The sequence below is a fragment of the Trypanosoma grayi genome (assembly GCF_000691245.1).
Source record: "Trypanosoma grayi strain ANR4 Tgr_316_V1, whole genome shotgun sequence".
Classification (NCBI taxonomy): domain Eukaryota; phylum Euglenozoa; class Kinetoplastea; order Trypanosomatida; family Trypanosomatidae; genus Trypanosoma; species Trypanosoma grayi.
The window spans coordinates 3646-17812 of NW_008825935.1; the positions used below are offsets into that span (position 1 = coordinate 3646).

A 14167-nucleotide genomic window follows, 5' to 3' on the forward strand; every position below is an offset into this window, starting at 1 on the left:
CCCCGGGAGGAGCTGTGCATCACCTGAGAACCATCTTCACGCCGCCGCTCTCACGCACGCAGGGCGAGCATGCGCCGCAGCAGACCACCGCCGCGCCAACCACCCTCTCTCTCTCTCTCTCTCTCACGCCATGACTGCACAACGAAGAGCGACAAACGCCATGCGGAGGCGTGCCGTGACCGCCGCCCCCCACCTCCATGGCCCCGCCTCAGCGCACGGTGGAGCCCGGCGCCATCATCGTCGTGCCTCTACCTGAACGAGGAGTGGGCAAACGTGCGAAAAAGACAAAAAAAAAGAGCAGACGAGAGAGGGCTGTCACTGCCGCATCGTCAGATAAGACACACCAGGGTAGCAACGCCCAACAGTACGACAACCAAAGAGGCAGCGCAACACAGACAGAAAAAAAGGATGTTGAAACAAAAAGAACAAAACAAACAAATGTGCCTCCGAAACTCCGCTGCGTTTTATTCTTGACATGTCTAGTCCATCTGCTGCATGGCCTTCTCGGCGGCGGTCACCTTGCCCTTGCCCTTGTCACTCTTCGTGCTGCGGTCCTTGCGCTCAAGGATGGCCTTGCGGTTGTGGTTGAGCTTCAGCTTCGTGATCTCCACGTTGGACGGGTGCACACCAACGGCAACGGTGCTGCCGTTCGCCTTCTCACGGTTCACCTTGTCGATGTGGATCACCCACTTGAGGCGGTAGCACGCCGTCACCTTGCCCTCGCGGCCCTTGAACGCACCGCGCTTCACGCGCACCTCATCATCCTTACGTACGGGCATTGCACGCACGTTGTACTTGGCGCGGAGCTCCTTTGAGAGCGGCGCGCTCATGAGGATGCGGCGCACGTGGCTCGGCGCCTGGAAGTGCGCGCGGCGGGCCTTGCGGCGGCTTCCACACTTGATGCTGGCCATTATCCACCTAGAAACACCCTGATATTACATCGTGCAGTGGTAGCGAGAGAAAAGAGGGAGGAAAAGCAAGAGAAGCATGATACTATAGGCTTCGTGTACGCAAACACATACAAATATGTAAATACATACACATATGCATATATACATAGGTACACAAGATGGTATTTTCCGGCCCACACCACTGTGCGGCCAAACAATACGATAAGACCAAGAGACTGGGAAGGAAAAGGAAACCCCAGAGCACTCACACTATCTCGGTGGCTTCTATAAATGCCGTTATGCTAGTAAACGGACCGGGAGGGACGACCAGGTGTGCTATATTGATCGCCACTGTAACGACGCTCTGTATACGGGGTTTCCCGCCAGTAGGCATCACCTTGTGCGTAACGATCCTGGGGGTAGCTGTTGCGGTCGTTTTGGTGATCTATGCCACTTCCACCGGGATAGTATCCATCACGCATTGTGTTGTTGCCAGGGTAGAAAGAACCCGATGGTCCCGGTGGGCGACTGGAGCTAGGGTACATGACCGATCCAGAGAACTGTGGCTGAGTCCCGACAACTGGTGCACGTAGCTTGATGAGTTTGATCATAATGAACGTCCACACACGCACAGCGGAGTACATGAGAGAGATACACGTGATAACAAACGAAGTACCCTGTACTCCGTGTGCGAATTGCACTTTCCAGCAAATCTTCACTTCAATAACAAACATGGGTATGTCAGAGAATAAAAGATTCACCACAATACCGTAGATTCGGCGCCTTTTAGACACTTCTTCCGGTTCAGGAAAGCGCCACGCCCACATGTAGAATATGGAGGCCACGAACAAGTACGAAACAGCAGCAATGATGCTCATGACGAGGTACGCAATCCTCAGTGGCGCTCCCAGTACCTCCTCTTGGTAAGTCACCCACGCACAGTAGTTGGCGATACATAACAACGGGTGCAGGAAGTGAATAAGAAAGGTCAGGAACGTAATAAAGCGGCTTGTGCCACCCATCCATTCAATAATATCATAGCCGCACATTTGTGAGGATGTTGATTTTTATTCTCTCTCTAATTTAGTCTTCGTTTTTTTGTTGGCACTCTAAAAAGAAATATCGAATAACAATCCCTTTGCGAGGGGCGTCGCTATGGTACAGACCCCTAATGCACTCTAATTAAGAAACCCTATTTAAATTAAAAACAGATCAAAAAGCGGGCACCTTTATTTAAAAAAAAAAATATCGATCACACACACACAAACACACATATATATATATATATATATATACGTATATACAAATTTTTCTTCCTTGTAAATGGCACTCTGTTCAGCCTCACTTCCTTCATCTTCACTTCAAGCACGCCCAGAGGACTGATTTAATCTATGTGCCACGAGGGATGCATGTGTTTGCTCAAAAGTTTGTTCCAACTCCGCAGCAGGCTCCTTCAGTGACGTTTCTTCATCCCTCAACTCGTTTATTTTGCCCATCAGCCGCTCTAGTTCCATCGCCTGGGAATCTATAACACCTGCACAGGCCAAAACCTGATCCTGGAGAATCTTCTTCTGGTAGCGTAGCTGCTGCTCCGACTTTTCTGCGGCACCCACAAGTCGCGTGAGCTCTTTTACTCTTGTTTCCAAGAGGCGTGTCTCCATATCCGATTCGTTTTTGCCATTAGGGCGCCTTGTGGCAGATCTATTCGAGAGAGAGCCGCTTCTTACCATCGCCTGAGACCCGCTCTGGCTCCCCTTTGCACTTCTGGAACGGTGAACCTTGAACATTTGATTCTCCGCCGCCTGTGACAATGGAACGCGGTCCAGACGAATAAGCTTCGGCACCGCCTCAAGGAGCGAGGGGAGCGCTTCAGGTTCAGTCAGGGCAGGGTTCCCGCGCACCTCAAGATGACGTAGAGACCGTATCTCCCCCAATCTACGCAAGTCCCCAAGGTCGGCTATTTGATTCGAGCTCAAGTCAAGGCTAGAAAGGCACTGAAGCTGAAGAAATGGCAACACAGAATCAATCAAATTGCTTTGGCAGAGCACGGTGGTCAATCCTTTCGGGAGGTCACCGATAGCCGAGCTAGTGATGCGGTTAACACTCACATCCATCTCCTGCAGCTTGGGAACGGCGGTGGCTAATCCCTGCAAACCCTGCAGAGTGTTATGTGCTAGTTTTAGACGTATAAGTCCTCCGGGAAGATTGGAAGCATCAAGTGTGCTAAGCGAGTTGTTGGAGAGGTCCAAGACTGTCAGACACCACAGTGCATGCCTACCCGTAAAGGATGTGATGCTGTTATGCGACAAATCCAAAGCACGTACAGCGATGTAGCATTCCCGTGGTGGGGGATTCTTCCCTTGGCGAGACTTTTCTGATGTCTCAAGCAACAGCTTTGATGCATCAAAGCTCTGGAGACCCCTACGAGACAAACACAAGTCCATCTCCTGCCTTCCCCTTTAGTGGCAAAGGCAATATGTGTGTTGTAAATACAACAAAATAGAGGTATAACAAATGGAGGAAAAGGGGGAAAAAAATTCATAGCTCATCAACAAGCTGTCATATTTCTTAATGGCCTTTGTTAAACAAATGCACATTAAATTCTCCATGTAATCTTAACCGTTTCATGTGCTGCACCAGTGATGTTGTTAATAATATCACTTGGCACTCAAAGACACACACACACACACACAAACACACACAAAAGTACATCGCACTTACCCGCTCTTCTTCCATACGTTGATAGTATTGCTGCCGACGCAAGTGATAAGAGTCGTGGAGGGGAGTTCTTTTCCCGCTAGCGATGGCTCTTCCTTAGTTGCACACGTCACCCCGAAGTACGCTTCCATTAGCATCACTGCAGAGACCGCACCTGTGGTCATTTGGCCAATCCGTACCGTCGACACTTCATCTGGGCTGAGGGCCATAAGAATCAATACAAGCATCTGATGATGCGCATCCACGCACCCACCGCTGAGCACCTGATCGAGAAGCAGTTCTGCTGCACGCTTACCGACATCTTCAGGGAGTTCCTGTGGCGCGGCAACTGCTTCTTGTGAGATAACACAGTGCTTGCTTGTTGTTTCGGCCACTAGAAGGACACCGTAGCCGCTTGACGACTCCCCATGCGGCCTCTTGGAGTTGTCTAAATCTGTTACCACGTAGACGTCGGGGAGAAGATTCAAGAGAACACCCTTTGCTGCCGTGGCGGCTCTCTGGGCAAGATCGGCTGCAATACGACAACCAAAAGAAATACCACGAATGCGGCGCACACGCCCTTGCGTTGCTGCATCCGCCGAAGTCAGCTTTCTCACAGCCTTGCACTGTAGGTCAATGGCCCCACCCCCGCCTGGATGCACACCACGCCGTATGATGCGCACATTGCATTCTACACCGAAGAGCTGGAGCCAGCGTGTGGTCACAGTTCGGAAGGTGTCAACGGAGAGGTCCAGCTCACTCTGCGTCGAGCCCACCAATGTCAGTCTTGTATCCAGCTTGGCAAAGGGAAGAAGAAGAACAGCGACCTCGGCGATGTAACTCACACAACGACTGCTAGGAACCTCGTGGGAAAAATTTCCACCAAGGATAATACCAGGGTAAAATGTTAGTGTGGTATTGTTATCAGTACACTCGAACTTGGAACCGCTAGTCACGCGATCAATAAATTTAAGAAAGTTCGCCTCAACCACCTGAATTCCTTGCGGCTCATCCTCGTCATGAATACCTGAAATACGGACCGGTTTGTTGGTTAGTAAGCTGCAGACAATATGATGGCGGAACAAGCTGCTGCCCTCGAATTCAAGCATCCTTCTTTCTACGTCCTTTTCATGCAATGTAAAGTGAAAGGTAAGGACGAGTCTCTATGATGATGAAAGTGCACCACACAACAAAAAGAAAACAACAAAGGGCATGTCATGCCTTCCTTTTTCGCAAAAAGAGGGCAAAACGAATCTATCATGATGAAGGAGCCTACGTCCGAGGGATGAGAGAAAAAACAAATGCTGTGACTAATTAGCAAATTTACGTGGCCAACCATAACAGCGAGAACAACAACTCCCATAAATCCGTAATTACTTAAATCATTTCACCTCCGGAATGATGAAAGTGTACGAATAAATGGAAATACTGCGTTCACCTAAAAAAACCGCCACCAAGGCTTTGTTTGTTTTACAGATTCCCCAACAACTGTATTTCCCATCATCTTTGCGGTAGAACGCTCGTCTGAAGTATCAAGGAATTGGGGCTCAAATCTCTCGCCAAATTTCTCTTCGTCATACCCCTTGGAAACGCTTTCGTACAACTTCCATGGCATAGGGACAATGTGAGATTTGGCAAGCGTGCATAATTCACCACACTCTGCTATAATAAATTGCTTCTTTGGGCAGTTGCCATGTTTTGAACCTGCTGCGTTTATTCGTTCAATCACATCGAATCCTCCAATGACAAGACCAAATATTTGTGGAGCGTAGTCACCTGCAGAGACGTGAATAGCAAAATTGGGGCTCTCTTTGTTAACCCCGTACGCGATGGAAGACAGTGCCCCTCTCCATGATCCGGTGCCGAGGTGCTCTGTGGGCAAATATTGTGGGTTGAAGCCAGTGACGTCATGCGTCATTTCTTTCCCTTCACCAAAGATCAGACAGTGACGCGGGACAATAGCACTCAGCACCATACCACGAAACGAGTCACCTGTGCCTCCACTGGCTGTACACCGTCGGTGGAAGTACTCACAATAGAGGGGACAGTTCTCGGTGAGGAGTCCAATCACGACACGGCCAATGTCTGCGCCGTTCTCCGTAACGTCGAAATAGACTACATTGCCAATACGTAGGTCAGCTGGCATGTGGGCTACCCCTCGTATCATTCGTTCGCTAGAAAGTTGTGTTCGGTAGAACACATAAAGAATAATGAGCAACAATAGGAAGATGCCTAACCGAATTGCCGCCATAATGATAGCGTACTGCCGTGCGTGCTCCTCACACCATGCCATCATCACCAGTTCAAGATCTGTCAGAAGGCGCTGTGGGAGAGGGACCTCTTCAATTAAGGTGAGAGGAAGTCGCTTTACCCGTATCAGTGCATTTCCCTTCTCATCCCGCGCAACTACCGCATCGTCAAACGTATTTTCACCGCCACCTCCGATACAAAAAAGCGGTGTGGAACTGCAAAACAACGAGCGCTGATGGTGGAGAGGGCCAATCGCTACTCGTATGCTTATCATTGCATTCGGCTGAGCAACTTTGGCAAAACGCAAACTCCCAGCTACCCTCCTCAACGCAAGCATCTCTCTTTTCTCTATCCCTACAAACCTAAGAACAGGGTGCTGACGGGCTGGTGACGTAGAGTGGATGATTTAGCTACCCACACCACACACCCTCTCCTTCTTCACTCCCCTGTGCAGCGACAAGACTGTTGCACCCTTCCCCCAACCACCACCACAGAGACGAAAAAATCAGACATAAATACAAAGAATGAGTCAGGTGTGCATGCAAAATTTTGGTGGGTGTAAGACATCAAGCAAGACAAAGGGAGATACAAAAAAGAAAAAAGAGACTCGCTCTCTTTGTGGTGCGTATTGGGGCACCTCTGTGCCTTGCCGAGACAGTGACGAAAATGGAGGGGCACATAGTTTTGCAAACTGTGCCCTTTATAGTGAAGGCCAAAGCAAGCAGGAGACGGGGAGGAGATCCTGGCAGTCAAAAAAAACAAAAACAAAAAAAAAACAAATGTTCATATGCCTATTTCACAACTGCCTCCCTTACCTTACCTTACCTCACCTCACTTCACCTCTTCACGTCACCTCACATCACACCACACTCCACTTTTGGGGATTATATACTACGCCGGTAGAGATAATGCTCCTGTTGTTTTTGTTGATGTTTTTTTTTTGGCTTTATTTTAAAGAGGCACTGACTTAAGGTGCAAACATGCCTCCTCCCAATTCTTCATGATTCCTTCTTCTTTTCTCTGTTGAGTTTCTATATTTCTCTTTTGTTTCTTTGGTTCTATTTGGCGGCCCCTTTATTCTTGGCCACCTTGGCCATGCACTCAGCCCTCACCGGATCAAAGTATGGGTGTTGCATTGCCTCTAAAGCCTGCACGCGCTTGAGGTGGTCGTACTGGAGTAGTTGATCTAGGAAGTTCAGCGCCTCCGGCGGACATAAATGCCGATTCTCAGGTGTAATGAACATATTCCATGATTTCTTGGTGTGGCGTCCCACCGCTGCATCCAGAAGAGGAGGAAGAGTCAGATTATACTTCCGAAGGTATTCAAACAGCTCGTCGGTTCCTAGAACTTTGGCGATGTGAACCAGTTGGTCGTTGTTATCCTTTCCATGGAAAAACGGCTCTTTCATGAAAATGATGCCTGCAAGCATACACCCAAGTGACCACATGTCAAGACGGTAATCATACATTGGAAGCTCAACTAAGAGTTCAGGCCCTTTGAAGTACCTGGAAGCCACTCGAGCGTTGTACGTTGTAGCAGGGTGATAAAACTCCGCCAATCCCCAGTCAATAAGAACAAGTTTGCGTCGCTGATGATCAATTACGATGTTGTTTGGCTTTACATCGCGGTGCATGATGCCCATCGAATGCGCGTACTCCAAAGCCTTTAGAACCTCAAATGTATAGTACCGCACCTCGAGGTCTGACAACGTAGGGAATATGGTTCGAAAGTTAGAAGTCTGAACATACTCAAATATAAAAGACGGAGTCTTACTGCATGGATCGCGTACCACATCAAACAGCTCAACTATGTTAGGGCCCCCTTGGAGGTTTTGTAGAACCTTCAGTTCTCGCAGAATTTTCTTCTTCTTCACAGGTTTTAGCACCTTTATCACCACCTGATGACGAGTCTTAGTGTCCCACCCTAGAAACACATCGCTGTACTTACCCCGGCCAATTTTCTCAACTATCTCATAACGATCAGGAGAGCTCCACTGTATTCGGACAGATTCATAGTCCCAGTATTCTCGTGGCTTGTCAACATTTACACGAGCGTAGCGATGCATACCGTCTGCATTGGCCTGTGGTGACGCAGACATCTTCATCAAGCGTTTCTACCTTGTTGTGAGGACAGGAGAAAAAAACGCCAGAAACAAAAAGAAGGCATGTATACATACATAAATGTTCGGCAATATCATATCTTAACCGCATTTTCTTTTGTCACTTGAGCAACACACAAAAGAAAATAAAAAGACAATGCAACAATACAGAAAGCAAAAGGGATAAATCTTGTATGGGGAGCCAAAGAAATTTCCGAATAGCCAAAGCGACATAAAATCAGTTCCCAGGCTTGCTTCATCTCACCCCAGTACTAATTAAGAATCAAAACTTTTCCCTCCTTTTTCACCGATCGTTTTGAGAGTGGAGCATGTTCAAGTCCTAAAAATGCCATCTTGAGTGGATGCGGCTGGTTAGGCTGATACTGCTGAACATCACAGAAGTCCAATAATTGCTTTCCCATTGGTACGTTGGGAAGCAACACAACCACGCTGTTTTCCTTTACCAAGGCCATTTTCCAATCCACCACTGCCGCGTCACTGAGGCCTAGTTTCAAGGCAATACGCCCCAAGAGAGCAGGTGCCAGCTCATCGTGGCCAATGTAGATACTAAACGGATCACCGTGTGTCTCAACAGGATTCGGTCGTTGACGAACCATTGTGAAATGATGCACCTGAACAAGTGTTTGGCGTTGCAAAGGAACACCTTCTCGTGGTTCTGGAATTCTTTCAATACGGTACTCCGCACTTTCCTCAAATGTGGAACGATCAAAAGTTTGCGGGTGATCCTTGTCAAAAACATTGTAAATTCTTGCGCGCCAAACATCCACAAGTCGAAGCATTTGCCACGCATCTTCAGGCACAAGTTCAGTGAAAAAACTTAATTCAGCTTCGAATGCATCTCCTTGTTGCCCCTCTTTATCGCTCCCTACTTTATGTGGTGTTGTCGGAACTGAAAGAAAACATGTGCTTTTTGTATGTTGAATTTCATGTACACACGTACGAAAGAGTTCCTTCGCTGTTATTGGAGCTTCACGCGGCATTAAAATCCAATGCTCGCTAATAGGCTTCACAGATTCACTAAATAGTTTGAACTGAAGGGAATGCGCTGCTTCTACTTCTGTCACTGTATACTTACAATACTCGTAGTAAAGGTATCGTGAAAGACCCGTCTGACGTGGAACAGGAGGTGACAGCAATTTAGCAAGCGTTGGGCGGTCTTTCTTCCTTCCCTTCATAAAGTACGGTAGTTTGGTCTCTGGGCTGTACATTGTAAAGCGGATACGATCGTAGTTTCGCGGATCGCCAATTAATCGAGCAACGTACCTTTGAAGTTGTTCATAAGTCATGTCCTCCGCAAGTTTTGTGTCGACAACTGTAGGATATGCGGGCGGAAGGTTGAGCTTGATTTCTACGGGAACTCGACATTTAAGAAAATGCTGGAAGCTTATGATGTCGGGATAGAAGACATCACATTTATCTTCCTCTGCTGTCTCTTCTTGCCAAACTAATATATCTCCTGACTGAAAGTACTCTGGAGATTTAAAAAAAGATTGGTATTCATCCTCACACAGTACGGATAATTCATTCTCCGCTCTTTCTTTTGTTTCGTTGCGTAAGGCCCCACCCTCGCCCCCAGCAAAATGGGATCCAACGGACGCAGCTTCCACTGTTTCGAACTCCACTATACCCTTCGAACCTATTCTCGCCAAATGATGATTGGGTTTTTCATTTGAATCATTTGGAAGCACCGCAATAGAGTTCTGAATGAAAGGTTTCATCAGCTGCAAAGCCTCTTTAGATGTAATGCGTCGTTTACGGGATACGACTGTACATCCCAAAAAAATCACTTTTAGCTGCAGTGGGATATACAGTTTGTGATGAAAGAGCTCGTACTCCAATTCGTCATTTCCATCCACTTTTATACAGCCCGCATTGAATGAAGTAACTACAAGGACACAACACTCTTTTTCACCACCCATAACATCTGATACAATTGAATTACTCGTAACCCTTGCATGTAGACGAACACGATCGTTTCCAGTTCTAGTATTTGCGTACCACAACAATTGGTCAGAACTAGGAATACCAAACTGTTTTTCCACAAAAGATTGAAATTCGGGGAGGGCTTCAGCACTTAATAAAAGTCTAAGAGTTTTGTTTGATGGAAACTGTTTTCCTCGTGGACAACGACAAGAAAGTAGATCTTGTTGTTCCACAATTTCATGAGGCTGTATAAAATGAACTCGCCCATGCAAATGATCTTCAGCCTGCTCCTTCAAGAGCCGTTCGTACGTTTGTTGCTCTTGCTCTAGCTGCTCCACCACATGCCATGGGACATCTTCTGGTCCTACAGGACGCAGCAAATGCTTCATTTCTGAGGTCCGGATGTAGACTAACATATAAGCATTCGTCGTGTTCGGCACCCCGGAACCCCAGTAATTCATTTTAAAGCCACCAAAGTTCGCCCCAAAAACATCTCGAAGCGAGGCTGGTGAAACAATTTCATCATTGAATCTGTACCAAGCATCCGAGCAGCGCAAAAAGCAAAAATAATGTCCAAACCCAGTATTTGACCCTGAGTGAACGAGTACGCTACAAAGTGTGTATTGGGTATCTTCCTTGGAGGCATGGGGCATATACTTTGATAAATCCAGTTTACTGTAGTAATCCCAGCGGCTTAAAACCTTAGTTTCCCCCCTTTCAATGTCGTAGTCGAATCGTGCTAAATGTAAGAGCATAATGGGCGGGGTAAGTTTCAAGCGCACTCCTTTTTCTGCACGATGGTATGATTTCTTTCCATCACGTTCCAGACAATACTTATTTTTGCCGTCGAGAACCTCAACCTGAAAAAATCTCTCAAAGCTTGTGTAAATATTTGTTGTGTTCTTTACAACAAGTTGAAGATCGTAAAATAGCTCCTCTCGCGCCCCATAATAACCTACTTCATCCACACGCACAAAGTTCTCTAAAACCCCAACAAACAGTCTGCTAATGGCATTGCTATTCGGTTGCGTTGTCGCGATTCCTTTTTCGGGTTGTTGAACGTTTTTCAGCTTATTTTCCAAGTTATCCAGCAATTCGCATGTCAATTCATGGACGTCATGCTGAATAAAACTATCCGTCGAGCCCCATCCAAATGACTCAGTTAGTTCAGTAGTGTCCACCGCCTCGTGCCCTTTTTGCAGAAGGCAAAACAACCTTTGAAGGGCGTAAGGGATAGATTTCGCTTTTTTTATGGTGACATCATCACTCCCCTTCGCCTCCTCCAGAGTTGGCATTTGATATATAGTCAATCGGAACTCTGAAATGTGAAACAAAGCTTGTAAAAGTGAATTCAAATAGCACGTTGCCCCTTGATTCAGCAATCCATTGTACTTTGTCTTGGACTTGTTACCCCCATCAGTGAAGCTTATCCTTCCTTTCTGAGTAACTCTTGGTGCCTCAGAATCCTCCGCCTTAAATGGACTGCTGTTAGCATATGAATAACCGAGTAGAGGTGCAATGTTCAAAAAGGGGCTCCATTGCTGTGCACTAAGATGGCGGTGTATAACGTAATTATCATCTATGGACCCCGGACCATAAAGTGCCGTCAAGCGCTGTAATGCCCGAAGAAACAAAGGGTGAAGTGAGCTATGGATACCGCATTCTTCAAAAACCGCAACGCGTTCAGCACCAGTCATGATCGACAAATCCGCCAATGTTGTTTGACATTTCGCTAACACAGCTTCAGGTGGTAGCAAGTTCCGATCGTACATTGCATCATTCCAAAAGACGTGTCGGGCAACTTCAAGCACACTCAACATCTTCACTTCCAGGAAAAGAAAGTAATAACGAAAGACCAAAAAAAAAGAAGGACAAAAAAAAAAGAATGTAAGTTGGCATATTTATACTCCTGTTGTCTTTCATGTCGCATATCTTGTTCGCCGAAAAAAAAAAACACCTTCTTCTACATCATTCATCAAGCGGCAGCAAAAACCTCTAGCATGAACACTACATATCTGAGAACCGTTGAATGACGATAAGAGTAAAATCCTTATCGGGTGCAACCATGATTTCGTTCTTTTTGCTCCTTATACGCAAAAAAGACAAATCGTTTGTCGGATCCAGATCCCTCACGCAGTGACGGGCTTTCGCAGCCAATGCGGTAATCAGGTGAGCATATTGGTTTTGTGTTGCTGTGTCCTCGATGGTGCTTCTTATTGGAGTGCCTTCGTTGTTCACAACGATTATACCCGTCACGTTTGGTCGCTGGCTAATCCTCTGAAAGGTCTCCTCAATTTCAGACATCTCCACAAAAACTGTTTTTTTTATTATTGCCTTTTACAAGATATAAACCCAAAAGAAGAAAAAGGAAAAAAAAACAATCAAACCATTCAGGGAACTCTTGATGCAGATAATATATTTACAGAAAAACAAAGCAACGATCAATAATATGAGGAATCAGCAGCGGTCTAACAGAAAACACATACACAACTAGAGACACACATACCAATGTGCAAACGCTTGTAGCAAGAAAACAGTAAAACTACCAGCATAAACCCTCAATCCTGTTTCAGTCGAACGTTCTTGGTGTGCCTACCACAAGGCACCATCTTCACGACAACCACAATAGCGGCAGCAATGACACCGCTAAGGATAAAAACTACATCCAAATCATGTCTCTCAATATACGGTAGCTGCATCCAACGGCAGAAAAAATCCTCATTATTTCTACCGATCGATGCTGTCAGCTCGACAACATCAGCTGCCCTTTGCGGGCCACCCATCACGTAACCCATTCGCTTAAGGCCCAACAACTTTTCATGAATGTATTGTTTTTTAGAAACTTCCGAAATGATCTCAAAAAGTTGGGAGGCATTCAAGGCATATTTGTCAAATACAATTCCCACACCTGCATCTTGTACCCTCGCACACCTATCGGAATCTCCAGCTAAAAGATCAATTCCCACTATTGGAGTACGGCTCTCAATACTTTCATACAAGGAGGAATGCCCGCAATGTGTCATAAACACCCTTGTATTGTTGTGATTCAGCACCAATCTTGTCGGGAAAGGCAAAAATTGTACCACTTTAAGGCGTTCTGTTTTACTTGTAGTCATTGACAAGAGATACTCTTCTACTTGGCGTTCCCACAAAACACACATTTCAGACCTTTCCCCAACAATTCTGAGAAAATCACCAAGGATTTCTCTCAGTTCGTTGTGTAAGAGGGAATTGGGCCCCATATTTATGTAGATAACACCCTTACTACAACCATTCATCCACAACATCCATTTAGCATCCATTACACCTCTTGTAACATTCTGTGGAAATAAAAAACCGACAGGATGCACATTGGGGCAAAATGGCTGCACTACATCAAACCCGAAAACAAACGGTGCGATAATGTGCCGTCTGTACAGAAAACTTTCAAAAGGCTCAAAGGAATCATCCATTCTTGCATTTCGAAATCTTGCAACCCAATAGTTCAACCGCTGAGAAACATAATTTTTTGTTCTTTCGATTCCATTCATACTTGCACCAACGCCACTCCCACAAGCAGGAAAAGAAGGATTCATCTGAGCAGGCCACTCAGTTATTGACCAAAGAAACACAGTTGGGATGTGAAATCCATTGGCAACAGTATCCACTCCCCATGTACCAATATCGGCCAACACAACGTCAGGAATTATAGGGTCTTGGTTTAGAGTGCCGTTGAGTGCAGCTACCAAGAAAGAATTGAAAGCCACGCTTGCACGCTCGATCGAGATAAGCAACTCGAACTGCTTAATTATAGATGGCGGCCTCAGAGAGTCATCTTCGTTCGTATAAATCCCTCGATAAACACCAACCGATCGACACACATCTCCTAGTTCACTCCTGCAAAAAGCCATGAATGACTCCGGGACAAAAATTGTCACCTCATGGCCTCGGGAATGCAACACCTCAGTAATGGCCGACATTAGTCTAAATCGGCCACGTTCAGGGAACGGTGTGACGGCAATCCTCAACCCATTCGCTCCAGCAACCAGAAAAAGCATTATCATTGTGGCTATAACAGCCATAACGCATGAACGACGCATTATCCCTTACAATTTAGCGAGCTAAACTTAAAACACACGAAAAAAAAACAATACAAAATAATAACAGAACACCCAGACAAACCGACACAAAGGTGAAAGATGCAAGACGAGCAAGGATTAAAACAGCAAGAAAAATACAGATCGTCCACTGGGCCGACCGTCATCACGAGCAAAATAAAATAATAATAAAACCTCATGAAATGCCTCC

The 14167-nt window shown here is 46.2% G+C and overlaps 8 protein-coding genes across 8 annotated transcripts; all 8 read right to left on the minus strand.

The window, feature by feature from the left end:
- Positions 1–479: 479 nt before the first annotated feature.
- Positions 480–911, minus strand: DQ04_03161030 (60S ribosomal protein L26; the record flags this gene model as incomplete). The annotated part of the gene is made up of 1 exon (XM_009312583.1): positions 480–911. One exon carries the CDS (start codon positions 909–911, stop codon positions 480–482), a length of 432 nt encoding a protein of 143 aa, XP_009310858.1.
- A 281-nt stretch (positions 912–1192) lies between these two features.
- DQ04_03161040 (hypothetical protein) lies at positions 1193–1939 on the minus strand (the record flags this gene model as incomplete). Its single annotated transcript, XM_009312584.1, has 1 exon — positions 1193–1939. The coding sequence occupies one exon, from the start codon at positions 1937–1939 to the stop codon at positions 1193–1195; it is 747 nt and encodes a 248-aa protein (XP_009310859.1).
- A 312-nt stretch (positions 1940–2251) lies between these two features.
- Positions 2252–3334, minus strand: DQ04_03161050 (putative leucine-rich repeat protein (LRRP); the record flags this gene model as incomplete). Its single annotated transcript, XM_009312585.1, has 1 exon — positions 2252–3334. The coding sequence occupies one exon, from the start codon at positions 3332–3334 to the stop codon at positions 2252–2254; it is 1083 nt and encodes a 360-aa protein (XP_009310860.1).
- Positions 3335–3607: 273 nt separating this feature from the next.
- On the minus strand, positions 3608–4696 carry DQ04_03161060 (RNA 3-terminal phosphate cyclase-like protein; the record flags this gene model as incomplete). The annotated part of the gene is made up of 1 exon (XM_009312586.1): positions 3608–4696. One exon carries the CDS (start codon positions 4694–4696, stop codon positions 3608–3610), a length of 1089 nt encoding a protein of 362 aa, XP_009310861.1.
- A 329-nt stretch (positions 4697–5025) lies between these two features.
- On the minus strand, positions 5026–6174 carry DQ04_03161070 (cyclophilin-like protein; the record flags this gene model as incomplete). Its single annotated transcript, XM_009312587.1, has 1 exon — positions 5026–6174. One exon carries the CDS (start codon positions 6172–6174, stop codon positions 5026–5028), a length of 1149 nt encoding a protein of 382 aa, XP_009310862.1.
- Positions 6175–6895: 721 nt separating this feature from the next.
- DQ04_03161080 (putative casein kinase II) lies at positions 6896–7942 on the minus strand (the record flags this gene model as incomplete). Its single annotated transcript, XM_009312588.1, has 1 exon — positions 6896–7942. One exon carries the CDS (start codon positions 7940–7942, stop codon positions 6896–6898), a length of 1047 nt encoding a protein of 348 aa, XP_009310863.1.
- A 266-nt stretch (positions 7943–8208) lies between these two features.
- Positions 8209–11700, minus strand: DQ04_03161090 (ubiquitin hydrolase; the record flags this gene model as incomplete). Its single annotated transcript, XM_009312589.1, has 1 exon — positions 8209–11700. One exon carries the CDS (start codon positions 11698–11700, stop codon positions 8209–8211), a length of 3492 nt encoding a protein of 1163 aa, XP_009310864.1.
- A 738-nt stretch (positions 11701–12438) lies between these two features.
- DQ04_03161100 (putative UDP-glucoronosyl and UDP-glucosyl transferase) lies at positions 12439–13959 on the minus strand (the record flags this gene model as incomplete). The annotated part of the gene is made up of 1 exon (XM_009312590.1): positions 12439–13959. The coding sequence occupies one exon, from the start codon at positions 13957–13959 to the stop codon at positions 12439–12441; it is 1521 nt and encodes a 506-aa protein (XP_009310865.1).
- Between the last annotated feature and the right edge of the window lie 208 nt (positions 13960–14167).